This window comes from Hyposmocoma kahamanoa, unplaced genomic scaffold (assembly GCF_003589595.1).
Source record: "Hyposmocoma kahamanoa isolate Upper Pololo Valley unplaced genomic scaffold, ASM358959v1 102, whole genome shotgun sequence".
NCBI classification, from domain to species: Eukaryota; Metazoa; Arthropoda; class Insecta; order Lepidoptera; family Cosmopterigidae; genus Hyposmocoma; species Hyposmocoma kahamanoa.
Genome location: NW_020653337.1, coordinates 17,787,629 through 17,815,556, shown reverse-complemented (window position 1 = coordinate 17,815,556; position 27,928 = coordinate 17,787,629). Strand labels below are relative to the sequence as shown.

The following is a 27,928-nucleotide window of genomic DNA, read 5'->3' as shown; positions in this document are numbered from 1 at the left end:
ATCCTATTTTGGACATTAAAATCAATTAAATTCAGTAGACACGATGTAGAAACTGCACTATTCAATTTATGCCAAAAGAGTCCAGTTTATTCTAATTTTTCATGACTTTATTGTCTTATGTGTCTAATATTTCATATTTTGATAGCTATGGCATTATATTTACTATATTATGGCATTATATTTATTATATTAACTGCCTCCGTGGCCGAACGGTTACCATGCCGGACTGCCGGACCCAGAGGTCCCAGGTTCGATTCCCGGGTCGGGAGAAATAGCTGTATGACCTACAATTATTTCTCTCGTGAGTTTGGATGTAATTTGTGGTTGTTTATGTGTGTGTCCATGGCACCCGCGACACAGGGTTTCCCTAGTGCGGGGCTATGTTGAGTGTGTGCGTTATTCATTTATTATTTATTTATTTATTTATATGCGGTACAAAAATTAATAAATAGTTCACACTGAGTACTTTTTATAAGAGGATAATTCTATGTTTACTTGATGTTCAAATAACATTTAAATATGGAATTCCTTATCTTTCTATATTTATAAAATTGGTTGAAATAAAAATAACAACGTTATGAATCATTTGCCAAAATCAAAAGACGACCGAAGTCATTCTTTTTCAAATTATACGTTAGATCTTTTTAATTTTTTTGTTTAAAAAAAATAAGTGCGCCTTTGATCTCCATCTAACGTGATGGAAAGATACAGAAGATAATATATAATATAGATATTCTAAGGACGAGATGAACAAGTGACGCGTCCATAACAGTTGCAGTGCCATTCATAGCTTTAAATCACAATGATCTGAGGGGCACTGCCACTGTGTCCGATAACCTGAGACACAAGTTGACAAGTCCCATGTGCCTGTACTTTCATCAACGTGACGATGAGGTCGACGTTGAAGCATGCATGTCTAAATAATGCCTGTTTCCTCTCGCATTGGAAGCCCAAGTTGTGTATACCGTTCAGGGAACAAGTCTGTAGGCAAGGAATTCCAGGCGATAGCCGATCGCCATATAAATGTGGAAGCGAAACCCGTCGTGCGAATCTTCCGTTTTTTTTTTTCAGGTAGAATGTGCGGACTTAGCACAATCTTCGTGAAATATCCTATAAAGTATCGATAAACTGTCAACTTTACGACTATGTTCAAGGCTCTGCAGTTACACCTCTACTAATACCGAATCTCCTGTAAGAACTTGGTACTCTTATCAACTGAATACAAGATGGCCAGTTAGTATATAGCAGAACCATCCCATACGTGGCAGCAGTACTCCATACACGACCGGAGTTGTGCTTGGTAGAGCTGAAGCATCTGTTCCGGTGAAGTAACGCCTCACCTTGGAAAAGATGCCAACAATTTTGGCCATTTATGGCCAGTGATTCATTTGAAAATTCCTCTTGACATGAATGTAACCACGTCCAGGTACATGATTGAAGCACACATACGCAATCGCCTTACATGAACAAATTATAATATGCATACTGCATAAAAAATTAAATAAAAAAAAATTATAAAAGTGGTTATCGCATGATCCGTCACGTTAAACTGTTATACTTTGATAAAATGTTGATTGACATTTATTTCGCTAAGAAGTCTACGATTCGCTCCAGAGCGCGACAACCGTTTCTCGACCATACAAAATGAATAAACCGTAAATATCCTTAATCGATTCAGCACACACACTTGAGGAAGGCGAGTTAACACGAATGCTTTTGAAATGGTTAGCGACTTAACTAGACGTAAACAGAGATTAGGTTTATTGCCACGAGGAGTTACCTAATCGTAAATATTGGAAGGAAATTAATTTTGACGTAACATTAAAAAATACATAAAACGCAGTCAGGGGTGGTTACAGAAAATTACCAAATTAACAAATGCCAAAAGTTAAGATATTTGTAATGCTCGTGTTGTAAGTTCTTGTACAGGATATGTAAAGCTAAACAAGTAACAAACGAAAACTTTGTGAAACTTTGCGTAACCGTATAAAGAAAATATCACGACGATATGAATGTTTCTAAAACATTAGAACAAAGAAATCTAAATATAGATAACCTTATAATAAGCTAAACTTTTACAATTACGTAATTCATAATCATCATAAACCAGGGTTCGAAATGATAATTATCATTGATAATAACCATGATAATTATCACGATCGTTTCACTATAGTACTTGATAAATATACTTTGATAATTATTATCTTAATAGTTATAAAATTTATAGGAACAGTAAAATGCTACTGCTGGCAATGTCGTTGTATGTATCCGAGATGTATCCAAACGTGTCAATCTCGAACAACATCACAAACCAAATCGTTTTCCCTAAATATTTTCTTGTGTGTTTATTGATTTAAGTCATACAATAAGTAAGCAATAAACCATCTTTAAAATATTTTGATTCATAATATTTCTGTTACACATTAATATGCATGCCATCGTCGACCTCGTCGTCACTTCCAAATGGTAAAATGAAGGTGAAATGTGCATTATATTTCTAAAAATTTTTTTTTTTATTATTTTGTACGATTAATAATTACAGATGCCATTTTTACATAATATTTTAGTAAGCCATTAAGTTTTTTAGCACTTTTATTTTCTTTATCAAGAAAACGATAGCCTCATGTGTGCGACAAACATGAATGTAATTCGATAAAGATCTATTCTAATCACAGTAAATCGACTACCTTGAATTGCATCACAGATAAATGACATCAATGTTATATAGATTAAGGGTGATATATAATCGCATTAAATTTCCGTATTCTTATAATTTTCTTTTTACGACAATTAAGAGACAAGGAAAGTGAAGGTAAATGCGTTATGTGATTAAGCTAGTGTATAGATTTTTCATCTAATTTCGACAAAATAATCCAAAAATTACAAACGGTCTTTTTAGTATCGTTGATACAAAGGCCGAACAAACACAAAAAAAAATTCCTTCGTTCCGACTGGACTGGAACCTGCGTCTGTTGCCTAATTGTGGCTATGGTCTATTCAAGGGCCGCCAGGTTGCAGCCTGGTGATAGTTGCTCTTGAGGGCTGATGAAACCAGGTGGTGGGGGGTTTTTCTGTTTCCACAGTGCACACACCTAGTGACAGCCCGATGGTCATAGCCTTTGTGGTGCACAGGAAACTATTACGGCTTTTGAGGCGAGTTCGGGGGATTTGGTGGTGTCGCCTGCCGCTCTTTTGCTTATGCTTTTCCGTGGAGCATACTACATCCCGATATGGTACTCTGACTTAATCGTATTTCTTTTTTGCATTTAATACAAATAATTATTTGATTTTTAATATCGAACACTATGATTTATGAACAGACAATTAAGATTTAAACTCTACTCTATGCCGTTTCCATAAGAACTGTCCCGAGTGTACAGTGTCAGTACTAGTTGTACTTTCTGTTGTACTATAATAGATAAAGTTGCCAATATAATATAGCAAATATGTCAACGTCCCCACGTTGCAAAATCAGTTCACATTTACTGGCTTTATAAAAAACGAACAAAATGATTTACTATTGATGCTGAATCTGACCATACAAAGACCTTGTTGTATAATGTACGACCTTAACAATGTTTTGAATGGACAGTTTTTTTACAAAAAAATCAGTCATCTGAAAAATGTCCCGTTCATAATACCTAGTAAATAAACAAAGACTTCGAGTTGTTACACATACAAAATGAAACTATTTTTTCGAATATTTGTTTGTCAAACAAACCAACGTTTCGGGCTTTTTACAGGTTCCATGGTCACCGCTGATTGAGTCATGGGACCCGTAAAGGACCTGCAACGTTATCAAATACTTATACGCAATTTAGATTCGTAAAAATTGTTTCATGTCCTATACCAATCGTCGTTCTTTTTGGGCTAATAAATATCATTAACAAATAAGACATTTATATATTATGTTATATATATATTCATTTAGGTTTAGAAAATAAGAGATTCTATTTTTTTACTACATTAAATTAGTTAATACTTGGGCGCAGCGGGTTATAATAGCGGATTAGAATATAATATTATGTTATAATCGCGGTCGACGCTTGAAATTCAAAATGGGATAAGCGACACTTTTGGTCATATTGAGTTATATATACCGTTGGAATCAGCTGTTTCTGATTTCAACGGTATATATGTACATATAACTCAATATGACCCAAAAGTGTTGCTTGTCCCATTTTGCCTTTCAAGCGTAGAATGTCCCTTATCCGCCGTAATAAAGCACAGTTTAAGACCTTAGTCATTCCTACTATTAGTACTACGAAAATTAAAAACCAAAAGTTACTATAGCACTACTAAAACTCATTTGTCAGCATGCTACAGTGTGTATAATAATAATACGATTCATATCAAAATACCATATGTACGATGATCTTGGTAGCTCTAAGGTTTGTGGGCAGAACAATGGCTGAAGAATGAACTTTTCTAAATTGTTTCTGATCTGGGTGTTCAGGGTTCTTGATTCCGTAGCTCTGGTACTCATAGTACAGGTAATTATATAGTTTAAGAGCAAGACCAGGGTTAGGGATTATTATTATTATATCGTCGGTGTTTTGTAGAATGGGCGAAAGCGCCATTTCGAAATTTTTTTCAAAGGAGCATGTTTTAGTCTTTCACGACAGTTTTAAAATATTTACATCCTGTTTCAATTTAAATTTTAAACTTAGGCTTAATTAAAACCAAAACTAAATTTCAAAATAGGACGTATAAATTTTAAAACAGTCGTTCCTAAAACATGGTTCCTTAAACAATTTGTCTTAATGGCGACATAATCGAAATTAAAGTGAATTTTGCATCACCGAGTCTCTATTAACGTTACACAGTACGACACAATTCTAGTCGTCCGTAATATTTTAAATAATTATAAAGTAACAAATGTTAATAATCGTATCTGTCATAGCGTATATTTTGCGTGAACTTCTCACAATGATTAAATTCTTCTACTCATTTGTAAAGCAGATTTTCATGAAAAAAGCTAAAATCAAAACCTTAAAGGTTGCTTTTTGTAAAAATGTACTGATACAAATTTGTCTTTTACATTTGTTTTTTATGATAACACGCGACGGGACGAATAAGTATTTTTTTTAATGAAAAAAAAAGTCGTGCTCCTGGTGGTAAGCGACACGCCATAGTAGTTGCAGTGCCAATCAGAGCTTTACATCGCATAGATCTGAGGTGCACTATCACCGTGCCCGTCATCCTGAGATGTAAGACGACAAGCCCATGTGCCAGTAACATCGGTAGTTTCACCAGTACCCTTATACCTTTTAAAACCGGAACGCAGTAATGGTCGCTGTACTTCCCCGGACGAACTCTTTCACAAGGAGCTCTACTATACTCGATATAAAGCTAGCGTAGGTAGAAAAATCCTAAACGAATTTTTGTCAAAAGTCAGCAGAAATTTTGTTGTAACTTTTTGTGTACAGTATCTTTTAAAATGTCGTTTGTGAAATCAAAACTCCAGACTTTCTTAAAGAAAAGTAAATTCTTACAGATTGTCGGCGACGTAATGGACAACTTGGGAGTCAAATATTTAACCACATCCTATATATGTTTTTCCAACACAACAATAATAGGGAACACATGTATTTGGTGATCTGTAAGCATGGCGTGGCCGTGTTGTGTCGCGCGCGAGTGCGTGCAGTCACGGCGATGGTCACGCCCTGCGCGCGCGCACGCCTCGTAAAGCTGCGTTATCATCACGCCCGACTTACGCTTTACACGCCCGGTTATGATTTAAACAAAGCCTTTGAATAACAGTTTCTCTATGTTTGTTAACGCTGGCATAAAAATGCTAACTTTCAGTGCCATCACAAACGAGTAAGCCAATTATATTGCACTGATCATAGTAGGCCTTTGCTATAGGTAATCGAAATATTTGTTTGGCGAACAGATTAGAGAATATCGTAATAACACATTTTTTAATTTATTTAAATCAGGCAAGTATGAACCATATAATATATATGTCTAAAAGACCGACAAACATACAATATAATATAAAACCTGAATAACTAATGCACTTGCCGGCGACTATAGAGTTATAGTGATAATAATGTGCCAGAGCTGGTCTCAAACTAGGGACTTCCCTTGTAATATGAGCACTAGAGCAAAGGTATTCACACACAGAACATCCAGTCCAAAACTGATTTAGAAAATTTTATTTATCACATTAATCCTACCGGGAATCGAACCCAGGATCTCCTCATCCAACGCCCACACTGTCAACCATCGAGGTGGCTCTACAATTATTGTTTAATTACTTTTATAAACAATATTATTGGCGTGCTTTGTACAGAAGTGCTGAGTTTAAAACACGATTACGACTCCATATTCTTAATATTAAACATTCATATTCTTCACCAAAAAAAATCATATTCGTTCCTAAAAAAACACTATGCAACTTTTAATTTTCCGCGGGTCGCAACTTGCAGGTCAAAGCTCGTATTTTGTAAAGAAGGCAATTTGGGGAGTCGAATAATCCAAGGCAGGGGCCTGACTCCCGGCGGACTGGGCGGAGGCACTTTAATTAATCAACCTCTTTGTTGAAAGGCCTCCGGCCCTCCGCGGCCTCCCGCTGGTGTACTAATAACAACGCACGCAAAATACACGCTAGGATAGGGTGTTTTGTTTATATTGTACATACGATTATTTGCTCAAATCGAAAGCTATCGGAGCGTAGTAAACTAATAATTTTAGTGGTATTAGGGCTGAGTAATCAACTCAGCATGTTATTTATAAGAGCACCTCTCAATTGTCACGCTTGTGATTATTGTATAGTAGTATATCATAATCTATCTATATTGTCAATGATTTATATATTAACATTATGTATTATATATTAACATGCTGCATCACCGCGGCGTTTTGATATAACGTTAGCACCGGTCGATTGTTTTGTATAGTGCTTCGTAAATTATTGACTTTAGAAGTTTATCGTGCAAGCAAAACGATAAGAATATAAAGAATGAATGAGTACGACTTAAAATCATATTTATAATTAGTTATAGATACTTATGAATTGTGCTATATCTCTAATACTACATGTATTGTGCATGCAGGAAGACAATTTCTAATAGATTAGATATACGACTTCAGTTCGTATCTTGTGTTTAATTTAGTTATATAAATATAATGGAAAAATTCGTAACGAAACATAAGACGTCCACTCGCAGAATGTCCACGAAACTTTTCGGATATGTACGAAGTTTCCAACTCGCATGGCGCAAGCATAGCGGACTATGGAGAGGGTTTTGAGGAGACAGCAGTGTGTGTTGCTGGTGATGATGTTATTACGATATGTAGAGATATATATATATATAGATGTATATTATGGACAGGCGTGTAGCTTACCATCAGGCGCACGACTTGTTTGTCCCGTCAATTGATATTATAAAAAAACAATATATGATTAGCTTTAGCATTCAGTAGAGGTTCAGATAAAGACTGTTTTGTTTAAATTGTGAATACGAAATAGACGACTCGATTCGATGTCGAATCGATTTGTTTCAAAATCGCATTGAAGTGAGTTGATACAAAAAATCGCTAGATCGTATACACTTGAATCGATCTTCATAAAAATCGAATAGTAATGTGCATCTCTAATATATAATAATATATGATAATTTGCAAAAAAATAAAATTTTTAATTTAATTTACACATGCAATACTGTAGTCATGTTTCTAATAAGTAGTTACGAGCAGTATTCCTATGTTGAGATTCGTGTCGTTTGAACTTCTTTATCTTTTTTTATGATACCACGTGCCGGGACGAAAAAGTCGTGCGCCAGGTGGTAAGCGACACGCCTGTCCATAGCAGATGCAGTGCCACTCAGAGCTTTAATAATAATCGCAAAGATCTGTGGGATATTGTCACTGCGCCCGTCACCCTGAGACATAAGTTGACAAGTCCCATGTGCCTGTAATTTCACCAGCACCCTTACTCTTCAAAATCGGAACGCAGTAATGCTCATATTACTGCTTGGCAGAAATAAATAAGGTGGCAGTATCTCTATGGACGAACTCTTTCACAAGGAGCTCTACTGATACTCACTCACTTTAAACGAATGATAATACTATTTATCTCGATCTATTTATACGTTTATCTCCATCTATTTATCTGATGCCCTAATAAATATTTGATTATTTCAACAACAGGCGAGCGAAAGAGAAGCGACTGAAGAAAGATGCGGGTCGTACGCGTTGGTCGCAGTATTTCCGATCGATGAAGAGCGGCGGCAGTGGATCCCCGCGCCACGATCGGCTGCTTGACAAGGACGAACTCAAAATTGACCTTGACTCCTTCAGCCATCACGGTACACTATATTTAATTACTTCCAAAATGGGGCAACAGGGAAATGGATACAAAATGTTATTCCCAGTTATCTCCAATAGTTATTACCCTGTGCAGTATCTTCGGCCCTTTGTGCTTTTACTCAGCTGTTGTTGTTTGAACAGGATTGTCTCAGTAACTGCTTTAGATATTATGGTGACTTACATGTATTTCGTACTATCTACGGAAAGATGATTGTATGTTGAACATTCATATTTTGTTGTAGAGTTAAGCAACGACAGCTACAGCACAGTGGCGCTCGGCGGTGAAGAGGGCTCGCCAGCTGGCGGCGGTGGCGCAGGCGCCGCGGGAGGTGCCAGATATGCTGCCACTCCTCCTTATTTGCGCACGCACTCGCCCCCGCATCCTCACTATCACTACCCACCCGACCACCTTGTTTACACTAATATCGGTAAGTAACGTGATAATTTCATTGCGTCCAGAAATGACTACCGTACATTCTATAATTCTATTGGCAATGTCTATATTAACAAAGAACGACTTTTGCATTCCAGGTCAAGCCATGAGCGGTGCAGGTATAGGCGCCGGTGCAGGTGGTGCATCAGATCTCAGTAGCTCTTCGTCTCCCGCGGCGGCAGGTTACCCTGACTTTCCCCCGTCGCCTGACTCCTGGCTGGGCGAGCATTACTCCCCCCGGGGTTTTCCCTAGCGGCGGCCGCCGCCGGCGCATGCGCAGCCCGCGCCCCCGCCGCTCTCCGCTCCCTACCCCCAAGCCCTGGCACCGCAACCACTTGAGCTCGTAGTTAAACGGGAGCTGTGATCGATGATATTACACTAAGTAACTAATATACAGAAACAAAAACCACCGTGACAATCTCTTATTATCGTAAGCATAATATTTTAAGGTATGTCTAATAGCGATCGTCCACGAGGGCCATCATGACAATTAATAAGTGGAGTGGACAGAAGGAAAGCACAAATTGAACAGTTTTAAACGCCTTAAACGTAGCAAGATAACATGCATTGTAAATAAATTATTAGTTAGTAATATTGATGTAATAGTTTAACGGATATTTAATAGTGTAGGTCCCTATAAATGTTTGTTTGTATTAAAAAAAAAACTATAAGTTTTAGAATTATTTATTTAATACATTACCATCATTTTATTAATTTCAGCGTGATAATACATTTTACAGTCAACGTCACAATATTGTACATAAATAATGAATGTATAATAGTTTGTATAATTAAAATAGCTCATGTTAGGTAAGTCTATATAGTGATATGATATTTACTTTGTGCAAAAAGATCTAGTCGACAAATGAATGGTATATAAATAATGATAATATTCTATGCTAATTAAATTGAAGTTTTATTTACAAGGTCGCTACTAACGAGGTGCTATTTACAATTCTGTTGTGGCCACTCCCCAGTACTGTTGCATGCGTCCTTCGAGGTCCAATGAATCTTGCGAAGGAACGGACTTTTCCTGTATCACTGCAAAATCGTATTCCAGGTGGTACGGCATTAGGCGTTGCAGTGATCCAAAATATGCAGCGTTTGGTCCACCATTCGGTAACCTTCCAGATCCAAAACGAAAGTCAGGCTTCAGAGCTGTGCCAAATGATCTGGCACTCCCAAAATGTTTTGACAGAAAAGGCACATTCTTCGTGGATTTACCAGTCAGATGAAGTTGAGGGCTACTTCCTGATAATCCTTTAACATTTCGAAGGCTACTGACATTCGATTTTATCCCTTTGGACAGGTTATCTAATTCTTTGTCAAACAGCATCTGTGTATTTTGTTCGAGCATGTACTCCCAACATTTAAATTGTTCTTCAGAGTTGGGCACTTCTTCGTTTCTGTGATCGTCTTCTTTATCTTCTTCAACGCGGACGCGAATTGCTCGAGCAACACCGCCACGACAACTTCGTCGTTCAGATGCCCTGGTTTGCGATGATCTCACGCTGGCATAATGTTGGTGACTGACTGCTTCGCTCGAAGGCCTGTCACTTTGTCCACTGGGAGATGAGCGATCGCTGCAGGCTTTAGGTGGGGTTGCAGAATGACAACAAGCCTCTAACCGTGAGCAACAGCAATCTGATCTGCACACAGACTTATTATTATTTATCGTCTGTCTTAACTCCCGCATCAACAAATCTACATCTGCTCGTCCTGCAGTATCGAAACGAATAATCATAACTGATATGCAATCCTCCACCCCATAGCTCTGAGCCAAATCTTGTAACCTTTTTGCTGCCAAAACTGGGTTACGTTCAGCTCTTACTTCTGCCACTGCAGTTTCAACGCTGACAGCGTTCCAAAACTTTCCATTGCCTAATATTAAAAACTCATCGTCTTCTTTTATTACCGTTTGTATAACATCAGGATCAGGCACTGTGCTGGGGTACCGGCTAGAATAACCTAACCGCTTATTATTTTCTATACCTAAACTCAAAGGACCACTTCGTCTACTCAAAACGGCCCTTGTGTCACCCACATTGGCGAGCCGCATATTGTATCTTCTAGAAGTGTGTCCAAACCCATTTTCTGGTGGGTTCAAAGGCGTTAAATGACACATGATTAAACAAGCACCTTTTCTTTGGCCTTTTTCTTTTAGCTCTCTATGAGCGGAAAGTACTACATATTTCATATATTCGTTTACAGTTTCTTTTATGGACTTTTCTTCAAGAAGCAAACCAGGTAATGTGGTTTGTAAAATCTTTGGTACTTCGTTGTCTGTTTCACCATCGATTATAGCGAACAGACCCTCTTTATTGCAAAAAGACGGGAGCCGAATTTGGGCACAACAAAGTTGTAACGATTTGTTGGGACATTCCGAAAATCCCGTACACCAAGGAGCGGAGCCACTTAATTCTTCGTGGTATCCACTCTTCTGAGACCACGGCAACGAAGTTCTTCCAGTGACATCAACGAGACTTAAAGGTCGTTGACATCTATAGGCACTAAATTGTGTGGTGTCTACTTGTAATTTCTGATTGCATGATATATCGAGAAACTTAAGTTGTTTGGGGGCAAGCAGTCTGAGATCTATGCTATCTAGTTCGTTGTGAGCGAAATCTAGAATTTTTATAGAATGACTACACGCAAACATTGGAACTGAGCGTAATTTGTTCGAATGAGCTCTCACTATTCGAATATTATTCAGTTGTGGTAAATTTTCTGGAAGTTTTGTAAAAGAATTCCCTGATATCACTAATTCTTCTATATCGGGCCAAAAATTTATACAGCTATCGGGCAAAGTAGTTAAGCAATTGTACGCCAAGTATAGTATCTTCAATCCTCTGAATGCAGTGATAATATCTGCAACATCATCGTTTAGGCAATTTGCTGTTAGGTACAGTCGTTCCAGGCAATGTGAAGAGGGTCCTCGGGCAGGTGGTAATCGGCTAAGTCTATTGTTAGACAGGTTCAGGACGCTGAGTCTATCACACACCGAGAAGAAGTTTTCAGGTAAAGACTGTATACAATTATCATGAAGTATAAGTTCCTTTAAAGGTCCTCGTAATCTTGGCATTGAGGGAATATTCGATATTTTGTTGTGCGCTAGATGTAAACTGCTGAGGCTAGAGAGCTCGCTGCAAAATAGATGTTCTGGTAGCGATGTTAACTGGTTGTTACTTGCATGTAGTGTTGTAAGGTCTGAGCATCCGCTGAGCCATTGCGGTAGGGATGTCAATTTATTGTGAGATACGTTGATTTCTACGAGATTGATTGGTGGTACTGATGTGGTCAGGCTTTCCAATTCTGAAATTATAGAACAACCGTTTCATTTTGGCCTTGAATTTTTTATTAGATAGAGAACTAATCATAAAAGTGCGTGGTCACTTACGATTGTGCGGTGCGTGTATGGTGCGAAGTGACGCGCCGTGTAATGAGAGGTGTTGGAGTGTGTTGTGTGACGCGTATAATTCCCGTAGCCCACGAAGAGCCGACACCACCAGCACATCGACGGAGTTGTGAGATATGTCCAGAGATACCAAATGCTGAAAAAACATTTATGTATAATGAGACTCAAATTAACGCTGGATTAATGTTTTAATGTTCTTTTAAAAGAGTTTTACAATAACGATTATACCTATGGTTTAAGGTTGCTGTATGTATTCGTTAAAAAGTTTCGTGTCTCGCCTACAACGAATCTTTTTTAGCTTCCTTTCCTCCCACTTTCGTTCTAAATCCTTCCCTATTGTGGATTTGTGGCATCATGCTAGCTGTTTATAGTTTGCAATATTTTACGTATCTGTACATTTCGGAGTATTATTTTGCATAAGTTCAATGAATCTAATAATACAGACCTCATAGTTTCCAAGAATGATGCTGCCTTTTAACTTGTTATGCCTTAGGTCGACACTTGTTAGCGGTGCCCGATATTCTGATTTAATCTCGTGTTCTGGACCCATTTGTGTATGTTCTTGCTTATCTTTAGTCTGCAACGTTAGTAATGATAGAGTTATTATAAGTATACTTTATGATTTCTAATAGCTACAATTATATTTCTTATAACTAATCAGTTTTAATTGTATCTAGCTAATTAATGAAATCATATCCGCTGCTACAAAACGTATGCAAGGAAGTAGTTGTTTTTTTTAAAGTTTTCAGTTCTTAGTTTTAATTGCAATAGTCAAAAGGAATTGCAATCTATTTATATCTATTTTGTGGTTTAATGTACAGGTGTGCAATAAAGAAAATTCTAAAAAGTATACTTATAGGTTTAATATGATATTTTTTATACTTTTGCTCAGTTTTAATTAACTATTTGTTTTTGTAAGTGACTTAAATGGTTATTTTTCTTCTACACTTTTCTTTTTGTAAGTTATTTTTACTCTGCAATAATTTACTGTGCATATCTATTGATAGATTATATGGATAGATAGGTTTTAAGATTTTGCATGTACGTTTCAAATTTTTTATTGGTAAGTATAACAATTGTTGATTAACCAAAGAAAATAAAAAATATGTATATAAACTATTTCAAAATCAAGATCATTAAAAAAAACAAATGTTTAATAGAGCATGACCAACTCGACGGACATGTATAATGACGATGCCTCATTTTCCGAGCTTAAAAAAAAAATAGCAACACAATGTAGACGTAAACCCAACATACCATAAACCCAATAATAAGATTTCTAGCAGCAAGTAAAGTCCTCAGTCTTGGAAGCCTGAGCACGCAGTCCAAAGACCGAAGTTCGTTATCGCTCGCTTGCAGCTCTTCCAGCCTGGAAATAAAAAATCAACACGCAACTATATTTACTTCTATAAAAAACGTGATACGAAGCGTGATTTATGCGTGATTGTATTAATTTGCATAAGGTGGGCGTCCCACTTAGTATACGGTGAAGCAACGAAACATTGCTTCAAAAGAAATATACTCTTAGGTGCGTGCATTCTAGAACAAGCCTTGTTTTGTTCGTTTCTGACTATCATCAAATTATCACATGGAGATCAAAGACGGAAAATAGTTTTTTCTTTTTAATTTTTTTACTTATAAGATTTTCTCAGCAGGTTATACAGGGTATAAGCGGTAACTGTGCCCAGGCGACCATTCCATAAATATAAGAGATATCAAAAAGCTTTAATCTGATATCGAAAGCAAGTTACCTTATGAGTAAATCGACATCAATAACTTTTTTTAAATAAAACTAGAAATATCCAAATTTTAATATTAAATGCTCCCGTACATTTAATATGACATTCGTAAAGAGGCTTTCATTGATCTACTAGGTAACAAGTTCACAGATAACAAAATTTTACCAGCTTCTGCTGTCCCGAATTTTTTCTTCCCATAGAATGACGCACACACGATGAACATTTTCGGTATCAGTTTAAAGTTTTTTAATATCTCTTATATTAATGGAATAATTCCCTCGGCACACTTATCGATTAACTACACCCTGTATAGAAAATATAATATGCGCATATGGAAAGCAAAAAAAATAAGCTAGATTCTGACATAGCACTGAAACATAACAAAAGCTATGTTCCATATACAAAACTGATTTGAAAATTCTGTTTTTTTTTTAGTTCCAAAGAAAGTATTTTTCACTTCTTCGAATTTTCAAACGTTCTGTATTGCAATTTAATGTTCGGCAGGCGTTCATATTAAGTTTTTATTAGACAATAAGTTGAAATATACAGGTAAGACACAATAAAAGCTTAAATACTAGACAGTAAAACTAGGATTAAATTATATGAATAAAATTATCCATATTTGTGTAATATTACACATAACTTCGACAGTTCTTGCGTGCTAAAAGTGGTTTTGTCGGAAACCAAGAATGTATAAAGTATTACATAAATAAATCAAATCAAGTATTTTCACTTGACTACGGTGAAAAGAAGGCTTATGATTTTACCAGCGTACGTACATATCTATACTTGTAAGCAGTAGAGCTCCTTGTGAAAGAGTTCGTCCAGCGAAGTACTGCTACCTATTTCTGCCGCCAAGCAGTAATGTTAGCATTACTGTGTTCCGGTTTTGAAGGTTAAGGGTGCTGGTGAAATTACAGGCACATGGGACTTGTCAACTTATGTCTCTGGGTGACGGGTGCAGTGGCAGTGCCCCTCAGATCTTTGCGATTTGAAGCTCTGAGTGGCACTGCAACTGTCTGTCCAAAACATTGTAACTGTAACGTGTAACTTACCATCAGGCGCACTTGTTCGTCCCGTCAATTGATATTATAAAAAAAATATATGATTAGTCTTATCAATCAGTAGCGGTTCAGAAAAAGACTGTTTCGATATTATGAAAAAAAAAACTTACTTGTTCCCTCACAATGATTAAACTATTCAACTGATTTCAAAATACATGAAAATTATTACATGAAAACAGTTAATTAATTCCACTTTTTTTGGTAATGACTAAAACATCAAAGAAAATGCTATTCAAAACAAAAAGAAATAAAATCTTTATTAGTTTTTTTTATGCTACCGAGTGATGGGACGAACAAGTCGTGCGCCTGGTGGTAAGCGACACGCCTGCCAATAACAGTTGCAGTGCCGCTCAGAATTTAAATCACAAAGATATAAGGGACACTGCCCCAGCACCCGTCAGCCTGAGACACAAGTTGACAAGCCTGCAATTTCTTCAGCACTCTTACCCTTCAAAACCAGAACGCAGTAATGTGAGCAATACTCCTTGGTAGAAGAAATACGTAAGTTGTTATTTCCTTGAACGAAAACTTTCAAAAAAGCTCTACTGCTATTAAATATAGATAGTTCTACTAACTATTTATTTATAAATCTACATTTATCCTCGACCTCCTCCATCGTCATCCCACCTTTTTATCACCTTTTCTTTGGTTCCTGGCCACTTATTTTCAAATTTTGAATCGTTCTCTAATTCCGTTACCTCGTCATTCTCACTTTGTTTCGTTCCGTCGTCACTCTCTGCGTAATCCTTGAAGCGAGAGTTCCTCGTCTAATTTTGATCCTTTTATCAGTTCCCTTTTTAAATCATGCACCAATTTTAATACCATTTAAACCTAGTAATATTTGTGTAATTCGGCCCTTTCGGAGTAAGTTTATCTCACGATTTTTTAGTATTTATGTAGGGAGTGTTATTAATATTGTACCTGTTTTATGTACCTTTTTTGTTACAGCCTTTCTTTAATCTTTCGCCTTAACTTATACAATAATTTCTTGGATCGAGTAACCTATTATTATTGTACTGTGTTGGCGGTTTACAACCCTTTCACGGGTACCTCACAAGTGGTCCCATTTAAATTTGAAGAAAACGATCCATCTCTAAGATGGCAAACTAAGGTGATGAATGACTTTTAAGGTCGGTTTTTGTAGTACTACGTACTGAGATTTTAACTAGGTGTATTCCAACACAGAGCTAAAAAAAGTGGTAACATAATTGCATAAGATTTATTTAACACAATAGGGTTTCGTGGTTTCGTGGCCGGTTGCCGCAGCATGCCCATATGTTAATCTTTGTTCCACAAGACCGCGAACCATGACGAAAGAAATTAAAAGTTCTTTAAATGTTTCTTTTATTATTTTGAATGCTTGGAAAGTTCATTAATTAAAATGGTTGCAAGATTTTTATTCGTTTCTAACATCACGTTGTTAATATTGTGTTTAAATAAATATATAGATCCGATAGAGTATGAAGCGATATAGAAATCTGAAACAACAATTTCTGACCTAGATTAGTCAGCGTCGGTCAACGCCTTTAATATGCACTAATATTATTAATATCGAAATTATGTTCGCGTTTTTCTACAATGTGTAATTAAATCTATGTAATGTCGATGTCCTTAATCGTATGGTGAAGACGGTGGAGTTGGTACGCACTATCAAACGCGAAAGATTGCGTATTTTGGTCATGTACTGCGACATGACAGATATCATCTAAGGTTGGCTAGGAAGAAGGAAAATATCTTGACTTCGTAATATCCGGCCATATAACAACTGTTCAGGCTAGTTCTGGAGAAAGAAAGATATAGAAATCTGACTTAAAAATGACCTTTAATAATGGAGAGGCACTTGAAGAAGAATTAAAACTAATTAGATTACGTTCAAATATGACTGGTCGCCAAATAAAATCTTTAGCAGCAAAAAAGAAATTCAATTTTAGGAAATGAAACTATACTATATTTGTTTGTAGCTAAACAAAATTACGCGATTTGGATCCCAAAAAATAATTTCCTTCTCTATGTGTAACAATCAGAAAAATCTACTTTAAATTTTAGTTCAGTTTTTATTGTATATCAGGATGTTTTACCACAATTATATTCCATTTTTTTTTAAATTACTTCACTAGTTTGTTATAATTATTAAGCCGATTATTATTAAACGATCCGGATGGATCCGAACCAACGTCTCCCAGCAGACCGTGCTAGACGATACGCTAACTAAGTTTAAATAAAAAAAAGGAATTTTACACGCACAGCTTAAACTTTAACATTATTACTTAAGGTAGGTAAAGTTGGTGAACACCCCGCACATTGGCTTGGTGCAGCAAGCGAACAGCTATAGGTGAAACCTGAAAATCAGCAATGCTGAGTCTCTAACCTTTTTGTTCACATTACTTAATGGTAGTTTAGATTATTTTACAATTGTTGTGAATTCTACGTTTTCTGGTGAAATAAATATTTTTTATTTATTTTTCAATCATTCTTTTTTAGTTCACTTATTTATTATTACGTTAACTCAGTTTTCCAGATATACACTCAATGGATTTAATGAAAACAGTAAACAAATAAATTTAATTCATTTAAAAAATATATGAATTGTATAAATAAATTAACACTCACACACAAACTCGTCAGGAGCCAACGTATAAACAAAATAAACAATAGCGACCACTTGCACTACAAATCCATCGGAACTAGCTATCAGTATGCGTTAAGTTTTCATAATTGGACACTCGCTAATTGAAATCCGCATTACTAAAATTAATAACTAATAAGCAGCTAATAGGAACAAAAAAATTATTCGCGTTAATGCCTGTATATTGAAATCGATATGCGCATACCATGCAGTTAGAAAGAGGAAGTTACACACACACGGTCGTAAGAGAGTTCTCGCCTAGACTGGCCGCGAGTTCTTGCGCCTGCGACGGCCCACTGACCACGCGTGTAGCAACAACGCGCAGCGCCTCTTCATACCGATGGCCTGTTGTATACCATCGATGTACAATTGTACATACGCATTGTTGTTTTTTATCTCGTATCAAATCTATGCAATACCACTTTAGTATATACCGTTTTCCCTTTCAAAGATATTACGACATTACTTATAGACTTCCTATTGTAACTTGACATGCAATACTTGGATACATTGTTCAGTTCGTTGGTTAATTATCCATTTTTATATGTCCTGCAAATTAACTGACAGCACTACTATTTTTTTGAAGTGTAAAGTAAGCACACGCTTGGCCACAGCCGTATGTTCCATTCCTTTATCGTAATTATCAGGAAGGAGGAAGTGCTTCATATGGACGGATGAAATGTCAATGACATAAACATTGTTGCGGATTTTTGATTTTTTTTTATAATATCAAGTAACGGGATGAAAAAGTCGTGCGCCTGGTAGTAAGCAACACGCCTGTCCGAAACATTGCAGTGCTGCTCAGAGCTTTAAATCACAAAGATCTGAGAAGCACTGCCACTGCGCTCGTCACCCTGAGACATAAGTTGACATATAATATATTCTTTATTGCACCAAAAAAAATATATCAGAAAAATTTATTATAGAAAAGGTGGGCAACTGTGGTGTTATCTTTAAAAGAGATCTCTAAAAAAGGAGGGAGAAAAGTAATAAACTTAGCATGTAAATAAAAAATAAATGACATGACCTTATCTATTTCTGCCGCCAAGTACTAATACCAGCATTACTGTGTTCTGGTTGTGAAGGGTAAGGGTGCTGGTGAAATTACAGGCACATGCGAGTTGTCAACTTATGTATCAGGGCGACGGGCGCAACGGCAGTGCCTCTCAGTTTAAAAGCTCTGAGTGGTACTGCAACGGTTATGGATAGGCATGTAGCTTACCATCAAGCGTACGACTTGTTCGTCCCGTCAATTGATATTATAAAAAAAAAAGATGGCAGTACTTCCGTGGACGAACTAGGAACTCTACTGCTATTACCACTGGTCCACCGGAGTAAGACTCATTATTTCAAATGTATTCGACAGACATTCCAAAACCTATTTTCTGTGGTGGTCGAGATTTTAAAACGGTTTCGCTTCTATAAGAGAATCGTTATTAATAAATACTTTTTGCTTTTCGTTCCACCGACTCCAATACAACTACCCCATGGATATCGTAGCGTACCATGCGAAGTTCTGCTTAATAAAATGTTAAATCAGCTCTAATATGAAGCACCGTTTGACCGCATATGGAAATCAATTAGACGTTTAATATTAATTAAATTAATTTCAATTAGGCAATTAAGTTCTGTCTGGTAGAGAAACATGAAAACAGGATACTGTAATAACAAACGTTAAACGTTACTCCAAGTATACTAATAAATATTCTTAATGTAAAAAATGTTCCTGTACTAATTATTTTATGAAATCATTGCGCTGCACTGATTTCATAAATCGAGTTGGGTATTATGAGCCAAGTTCAATTCATTCCATTCACATACAACGTACTACTTCAACGAACATTTGTAAATCAAGCGTTATGATTAGTGTCTCATTACTTAATGTGACTGCCATTAAATGGGTGGCATCTGTCTAATAGGGTTTTGATAATAAATGTTATATCTTTTAATTATATCAAATAAATAATAGAATGGTAAACGAGAAAAGAGCGATCCCGAATACTATAGAGTATAGACGCGGGAAAATGATTGGACGTTTGATACAACACGACAGTTTCTTTAAGAGCATTTTGGAGGGAAAGATTGAGGGGAAGAGGTCGATCTAGGCGTAGTTACATAGACCAAATAAAGGAAAAGGCTGGTGTCGTGTCGTATAATGAGGTCAAGGAGCTGGCTTATAGGAGAGATAACTGGAAGATGCTCCACCGACAAGCGTTTAACTCTCAAGTTTGATGATTAAATAATAGAACATTAAAAAACTTTTTTATAAAAAAAAACCAATCTCAAAAGTTTGTGAAATCTTCTATTTGCCACCCTTAGAACATTTTCTTCAAATTTGAACGGTAGCACTACTGAGGTATCTATCCCCTTTCCAACAAAAAAAAAAATCGCGTAACATACAAAAAAATACAGTCGAATTGAGATACTCTTCCTTTTTCGGAGTAGGTTAAAAAAAATTGAGCCGGTACCGGAGGTCCATACAAGCGGAATATATTTAAGATCATGATAATGAACAAAATATATGGATGTAACAAAGGACGAAGCATCCTTCCATTAACAGATACAATCAACCAATTAGTCAGACACAAATAGAAGGGAACTGCTTCCTAAAATCGAGTAGCGTCTATGTCCTTGCTGATCTAGGTGCACAGCAGTGCCCATACCAAGTTCTTTAAAACACAGGCTACACCATGAACTATTTACGCGATCCGTCAAAGCTACTGTCCACTCTCGTAACTATTTTTAGTTACAAATAAAATAGCACTTGAATATAATGATGTGCTTACTACATATAATAATAATAAAGTTATTAAATTTATGGAAAGTTATTCACTCAGCAGTACCTTTACAGTACAGAACTTTACATAATATTAATAACATAATAAATGTATTATTTCACACGAAACAAATTATTACAGAGTACACTATTACTTATAACACAAAATATCAAGATAACACATAATTATAGTTATAATTTAAGTTTCCAAACCATTTCCAAACGCTAAAATATGTGTTAATAGTTGAACTATTTATTATGTATTTAAATTATGTAGATACATTTTTACTCGTGTTATAAGGACTAACATCCTCGAATTGTCTCTATATAGTCACGGTAGTCTAACGTCCCCATATGTCAAATTTAAAGAAGAATCGAGATTTAATATATATATGTTTTTAGTTTGATTTTTTATATATTTTTAATACTTACTCGGCAATTTTGTCAGTTCTTTCACTTTGGTATTAATTTGTATTTCAATATTTTTGCCAATTCAACAATTCCACGAGAACTTGGCCCTTGTTTAACATTTGTGTTAGTGATGTATAACGATCACCTCAAAACCCTTGGATAATTACTATGATTGTTATTTGAATATTTATGTTGTACTTCCTATATTTTCATAATGTTATTTACAATAACTTACCTTTATCGTGCGTTTATTTACTATTTATATTTTGACGATGATTTATTGCAATTTTTGCGTTGTTTTTATTCTTTTTTTTTACATAAATATCTCAGGATCTCAGGCAAGCCCTCCAACTTCCCTTAGGATCTGTCAACCATTTTGAATATACAAGCCGCATTCTTGACTTTTATCCCTATTATGACCTTTAGTTTTCATAAGTTTGTTTTCTTGTGCCATGGATGGAAACTTCTAGGAACTTCTCCCCTTTCTGTGACTTAACCTTGTTGTGTATCGCCTGGTAGGTTTCGTTTTGTTGCAGTCTTTCTATGTCATCATAGTCGTCTTTCATTGCTGTATTTCTTTCTTTTTTGGATCTGACACCTATAGCTTAGCGCAATAGTTTTATGGTTTAATTTAAAACTATCACAAATAGACACAGTTTGACTTTACGGCTTTCAAACGATGAGAACTTGTTACAACATCTTTTAAGAGTTGTTATAGTTTTAAATCCACTTTTCACTATCCGTGTGAGCTCTAACTTCACTACAATATTTATTTTGAGTGATAATACAGTTGTGATTAGATTATTAAATTAATAGATGTATTATATTTAATAAACTCAAAAGTCCACTATTGAACACGAGTCTACAAAAGGTAATCATAATGTAAAATGGCTTAATTTAATCATTAAATACTTCAGTCTAATTAAAATATTAGCAAAAATAGCACTTACTTAATTTTAAAACGGTGCGGACAATCATTATCCATTAAAGTAACGCTACACATAGTTACAAAAACAAAAACAAAGAAATGTTACTAAACTAACGCCGCTAAAGCAGTAATGGGAACGGAGAATTGTGTTACATAGACTTTATACTGCATTTTACTTATAAAATAACTTGTTTATTATATAAGTAGAAACATGTTACTGATAATACAGTTTACGACATAATGGGAGTATATAATTTTACAATGACTGTATACGTTTGAGAATCAATCAGTGACAAGTAAATGAGTATTAGCTAATAAGGGATGCAAGTAGTTATATCAAAGTGAACGTAAATGGACACGCTCGGGTGCGTTGATCGAGATACCCCGTGGTATGGCGGTACCGGGGCGGCGCGTACGCAAGCACTTACTTAAAAAAATTAGCACACAACGGAAACACCGCCTCTGACAACATGACTGTTATTAACTTAAAGTACCTTTTATAAAACACTCAGTGCTTTGATGCTGGTGATAAACTATTGCCTAGCTTTGGAGGTAATGGTCTATATACTAAACGTAGATATTACATCGAGACCGTAGTACAATGAGACAAGTAATGCAAAGAGCAAAGAGCGTAGGGTTATCACATTATTTATTAGTTTAGTTGTACGTACTGGTTGCAAAAGTAATTTGAAAAATATTAAGGTATTCATCACAGTTTTTTATTGTGCTATACTGAAATAATTTTTGTTAAATGCAGTAATTAGAATATTAATCTATTCTAATTACTGCGTTAAATGCAGTAATTAGAAAATTAATCTATTCTAATTACTGCATTTAAATTCATTATCACAATGCCACAACGCAGAAATATACAGAAAGAAATATAAAAAAGCATAAGTAAAACAAAAAATAAATAAAAAAAAACAACGAAGCAAACACGTTAAATTTTAAAAGGTCAACTTAATTTAAATAAATGTCATGTGTGCGGCTGTGGCGTATCTAAAAGGACCCACTCAGCTAATATCTCACCCAAGTAAAGACTGTAACTCTGATTTTCAGTGGACCCTAAAACCGAGTAACCCAACGCGTGTGTAGCGCTTGTAAAATAAAATAAACTACGTGAATATTTCTATATTGGTACGTTCTGATTTTTATAGTGTGTGCTCTTGTATAGAATACTTACACATAAAATACGTATACTGATATTTTATACTATCTATCTCTCTCAGGCATCTCAATTTGGAGTATGATAATAAAATAGAAATGTAACGTTGAATAATTCTGAAATTGAAGCATTCTTGCCAAATAATAAAAAATACATCAACTATTTGATGTCATTTTTTAATAGGGAGGTTATGCGAATGTGAGCATCCGTGCAAGCATATACATACAAGCCGCGCTGCTACGTTTGTTACACTAGGTACTTGCCTTATTATATGTTGAGAACATGTAGATACTAAGAATAAAGTCGACAGACCGCGAAAGATCGTAAGAACTGAACCGCTGTAAACTGAACATATTTAAGGTTAAAACCTGGATCAAAAGATATCAAAAGTGTCTAGGGACCAAGCAAGTTTCTGCCAATCTGAAAATCAGCCGTTGTCAGTAATTTTTTTAACATCGACGAATCTTTTTTTGGTCAATTTTATACACTTTTTATAAGTGTACTCGTATATAACAGTGAGGACCTCAGTGATCGAGTGGTTTACACATCGGTTTTCATGATGTCGCCATATCTGAGGTCCCCGGCCGGGTCAATGTAGAAAACACGACATTTCTATATTGTCTCGGTTCTGGATGTTTGTGCTATCGTCGTTGTTTCCGATTTCCATAACACAAGTGCTTTAGTTACTTGCTTAGGGATCGGAGCAACGTATGTTATGTTGTCTAATATTTATTTATTTATTAGTGATCTTCCAGGTGAACATGTAACACACTTGTTCACAACTTCACTTACACTGACGAAATCGATAGCCCAACGGTGTGCTATACGGGCATTGGATTTCAGAGGCCCCGGATTCTATTCTCGATAGGACTAAATTGGGAAAGGAACTTTTCTAAATTTATTCTGATCTAGGTGTTCTGGATAGCGCCCCGGAGTGATTTCCGTTACTCTGATACTCATAGTACAGAGACTTCCTAGTTTGAGATCAGGTAATTAGTATGGTGATCTAGTACATTACAGGACATCAGCCCATCACTAATATTTAAAAACAAATATGTTAAATTGGAGGTTTTGTTTTGAAAGTTTCGCGGTGTTGTTCAAACTGATTTAATTTAAATAGGTGCTCTATATCCAAAATGTTACTAAAAAATTTAATGATGTCCTATAATAGTGTCATACAATCTGTTTTAGGTCACTTTTTCCATTTTTGTATATTATTTACCTACAAAGAAATTGATTCAAGGCATGGCGATATTATGAAACCAGGTCGTGTCGTTTATGGTTTGTCGATAGAACCGCAGAAGACAAATTAGATATTTCATAATTTTTAGTAAATGTACAATTTATATACAAAAAGAGTTAAAACTTTATGAAATCTAGAAGGGTCTGAAGATCATTATGAAATCTGGAACTGTTTTAATATCTACGCAATATTAAAAAAAATATTAGGCCTAAAACACCTCCTTGTGGGACTCTAAATAAACAGAGTGTTTTTTAAAATGGGGAAATCAGAAAGCATAAAAGATACAAGGATACTGTCTTAGGAACTATTAAGTCTGTTTTTGTGAACAGTTTTGACATAATTAATTTTTTGGTCAAGCATGAGTAGTCCTTAAAAATGAATATAATTGATCAAAATTTGTTTTAGTGCTGATCGACACAAATTCATGTAAGGATCATTTCAAAGTATGGGATGAAAAAAATCGGGACAGCTAAAGTTGGTCGAATTTCATAAAATGTTTTCATATAAAATTAATAAAATGATTGATTTTTTTTAATACTCAGTTATAAGGACGACTTCATTGTATCGAAACAAAAAAACTTGGGACAGAAGACGTCGGTCAAATTACAAAATATATATAAGTGACATAAGTGGCTCTATCCCTCAGATCTTTTGCGATTTAAAGCTCTGTGGGGCACTACAACTGTTATTGACAGGTGTGTAGCTTACCACCAGGCGCACGATTTGTTCGTCCCGTCTCATAGATGTTATAAAAAAAATATATTACACAAATAAATAGACAATACTCGTATTATACTGAAGGGTATAAACAATTAGAAATGTAAGAAATACGTTTGATTCTTCGACATAATAATAACAACAAGTAAGTCATGTATTGATTTAAACGCAAAAGCAAGACCCAAAGACTGAATCACGAGGTGCAAAGCGCCACGGTCGGTCGGCGAAGCGTTACAGAATAGATCCCATAATGGCCACGTACAAGATCTTACATTGTGCTCGCCTCTCTAGACTATTCCAAATGAATATAAGGCTAATTTTATTTACTATTTATTTACTTTCGTATCTCATTATCCACTTTCGATTAGAAAACAGCAGGCTTTTTGCGGACTTTAAGTGGAATTTGCGACGTACAAGAATCATAGAGATCTTTGTAACTGCAGTGTTAAACTAGAAGATTTTAGAACAATTACCTTGATTTCATAAAAAATGACGCCTCCTGTTTCTATCGTGGTCCCTGATATTTTACGAAAAGTAGACTGCAATACATAATAAATACTCAATAGGTACTGAAAAATGGAACAACATGCAATACCTCAAATCGTTTTACATTAATACTAATCTAGTATGACTATACATTAACTTTAAAGCTGCGTACATAGATACCCGGATTACTTTTATTATCAATCAGACCAGGGTGAGTTTTATCACTATTATAATTAATATTTAATAAGTTGTAGATAGGTATTATGTACTATGTATAATCGAACTTTTTAATTCCTTACAAAATAGAGTCTTATTTAAAGGACATTATTTTAGATTACATTAATCTTATACAGGTGAATTAACAAGATATGTCTTCAACAGGAAATAATTATTTAGAGTAATAAAATCAATAAGTTTTAATTTCATTAATACTCAGTCATTCAGTCGAAACATGTTTGTAAGAATTTGTTCGCAATCTTTTTGAAAGATTTTGCTCTCGTCTAAAGGTATTCCGTATGTCACGCAGGTCTTGTGTAATAATGATAGAAAGTAACGCTCGGGCCACATTATTTATTGTAAAAGATATACTAGCACGGAAAAGGTGAAGTAAAAGAAAGAAAAGTGTGACAAAAAGGTGGGATGACGATGAAAGAGGTTGCATCGTCACACGTAGACGTGTCCAGTAGGGCTAGCACGATAGGGCGCGACTTGAGCGAGAGCGACATAAAGCGCGACATACCGCTATCCTTGCATAGAGATCTCGCACTGTATGTCGCTCTCGCGCAAGTCACGTCCCGTCGTGCTAGCCCTACAGTATTAGTATGCTTGTGGATTATCGCAGTAGGTACCGGATAGCAAAAAAGAAGAATTTTAGAAGCGAGAGAAGCTCCGGTGTTGATGCTATCAGTTTCGTTACTATATTTTAATATTGTGCTGCGATTGCGCATTTTATAATTAATAGCAATTGTAATTCTTTACCAACTCACATTACATGTGAAACGAAACAATTAACTTACTGTGTCAGTTGGCAAATTTCATCCGGCAGTTCAGCGATCCTATTATCGCTAATGTCAAGATGCGTGAGTGCATGCAGCGTCCACGCCTGAAGTGGCAGCGAGCACAGCCCGTTTCCACGCAAGCGTAGCACGCGCACCGTGAACGCGCTGGCCGCTTGTTGCGCCAGCGCAGCTCCCAGGGATGCCCGTCCTCCGCCACAGCTGAGATCCAATACATTTGGAGGCTGCACGCTTTCCGTAGCCTAGAAAAAAAACGTAAAAACATTATCTCTACAAATTTCATGGAACGTAATTTAAAGCAGATCATGGATATAACCTAACCCAGGAATTAGGTATAAAGCCAGACAAAACTTTATAAAATCGTATCCTTGGTATAACAAATCCACTTGGGATTATGTGATCAAAAGTACTTATGTCACAGGAAAGTCATAAAAATAATAGGAAATACATGAAACTAGGGCGTGAGCTGAGGTGAGTGAGGACATGAAACAAATTTTTCATCACACTTGCTTGTAAACAGTGTCATGATATGCAGGCAAAATCGGCCGTAACGTCCTAAATTATGCCCAAGGGATTTTTCCATTACATTAGCGTCCTAGGGCGGTAATAGATTTTCCATTTTATTTCCACTGTACTTTTCTTATATAAAAGTCTTTATGCTCAAAAAATCTGAATGTGTTTCGCATAAGTTTCAAGTATAGAAAAAAACTAAACATTTGGATTTTAACTATACTAAATCTACATATTTTGTGAATTCAAATTGTGCAGTATTTTTAGAATTGGAAATTATTTATTTTATATCTAATACATCGTGGCTGCATGCGTCTGTGCGTTTTATAACATTATAGTCGAATTGTATTATCTGTGAAAGAATAGCTGGCAATCTTATTCAAAAAAAAAACAACAAAATGCCCACCATTTGGAAAATCTGTAAAGATAATAAGAAAATAAGTAATATAAATTACTATAACTTAATATAAAATAATAAGAAAAACGAAAAAAAAAGCCAAGGTTGACGGCTTCGTCATGCGCACATGTCAGCCATTTTGTTGTCCTCTAAGTCTGAAGGTGGTCTACTTCGCTTATGTACGGAGCATTCTGGAGTATGCAAGCCCAGTGTGGTCACCTCCGTATGCAATCCACAAATCACGTATTGAACGCATCCAGAAGAAATTTATAAAACACCTGAACTACAAGTGCAAGCATTCTCCTAATGACTACATCGAGGATTGCCGCGTGCACCGTATCCTCACACTAGAAGAGCGCCGCGATCTGTTAGACATGGGCCTTTTATACGATGTCATGCGAGGGCGTCTGAATTGCCCTGAGTTGCTGGGGCTTATTTCACTGAGTGCACCTTCGCGTCGAACCAGACACACTCCACTATTTAGTGTCCCCTTCCAATCCACAAATTATGGTCAAAATGCTGTTCTCACTCGAATCCTTCGAACTTATAATACCAAATTTGCTGCTGTGGATCCTTTTATAGGATCTAAGCATTGCTTCATAAGCAATATCAAACAAAAAATTATTGACTAACAGTACACACACCTCTACTTTACACAAAGTATATTTATTATTATTTATTTATAT

At 35.8% G+C, this 27,928-nt stretch overlaps 2 protein-coding genes across 9 annotated transcripts in view; one reads left to right on the top strand and one right to left on the bottom strand.

Annotated features, from left to right (window-relative positions):
- LOC113231847 (LIM/homeobox protein Lhx3) overlaps positions 1-9,400 on the top strand; it is a 76,430-nt gene extending 67,030 nt beyond the window's left edge. For 5 of the 6 annotated variants that reach the window (XM_026466401.1, XM_026466395.1, XM_026466388.1 and 2 more), the window contains 3 exons: positions 8,158-8,315; positions 8,559-8,744; positions 8,848-9,229. In XM_026466401.1, the coding sequence (XP_026322186.1) occupies positions 8,158-8,315; positions 8,559-8,744; positions 8,848-9,002 (499 nt within the window). In that variant the 3' untranslated portion in view covers positions 9,003-9,229. Of the gene's footprint in view, positions 1-8,157; positions 8,316-8,558; positions 8,745-8,847 lie in introns of all 6 variants that reach the window. The other variant, XM_026466413.1, reaches the window with a different exon arrangement.
- Positions 9,401-9,521: 121 nt separating this feature from the next.
- Positions 9,522-27,928, bottom strand: part of LOC113231825 (protein phosphatase PHLPP-like protein) — a 29,581-nt gene continuing 11,174 nt past the window's right edge. For 2 of the 3 annotated variants that reach the window (XM_026466361.1, XM_026466367.1), the window contains 5 exons: positions 26,336-26,577; positions 13,422-13,533; positions 12,610-12,741; positions 12,147-12,300; positions 9,625-12,061 (listed from right to left, as the gene is read on the bottom strand). In XM_026466361.1, the coding sequence (XP_026322146.1) occupies positions 9,699-12,061; positions 12,147-12,300; positions 12,610-12,741; positions 13,422-13,533; positions 26,336-26,577 (3,003 nt within the window). In that variant the 3' untranslated portion in view covers positions 9,625-9,698. Of the gene's footprint in view, positions 12,062-12,146; positions 12,301-12,609; positions 12,742-13,421; positions 13,534-26,335; positions 26,578-27,928 lie in introns of all 3 variants that reach the window. The other variant, XM_026466374.1, reaches the window with a different exon arrangement.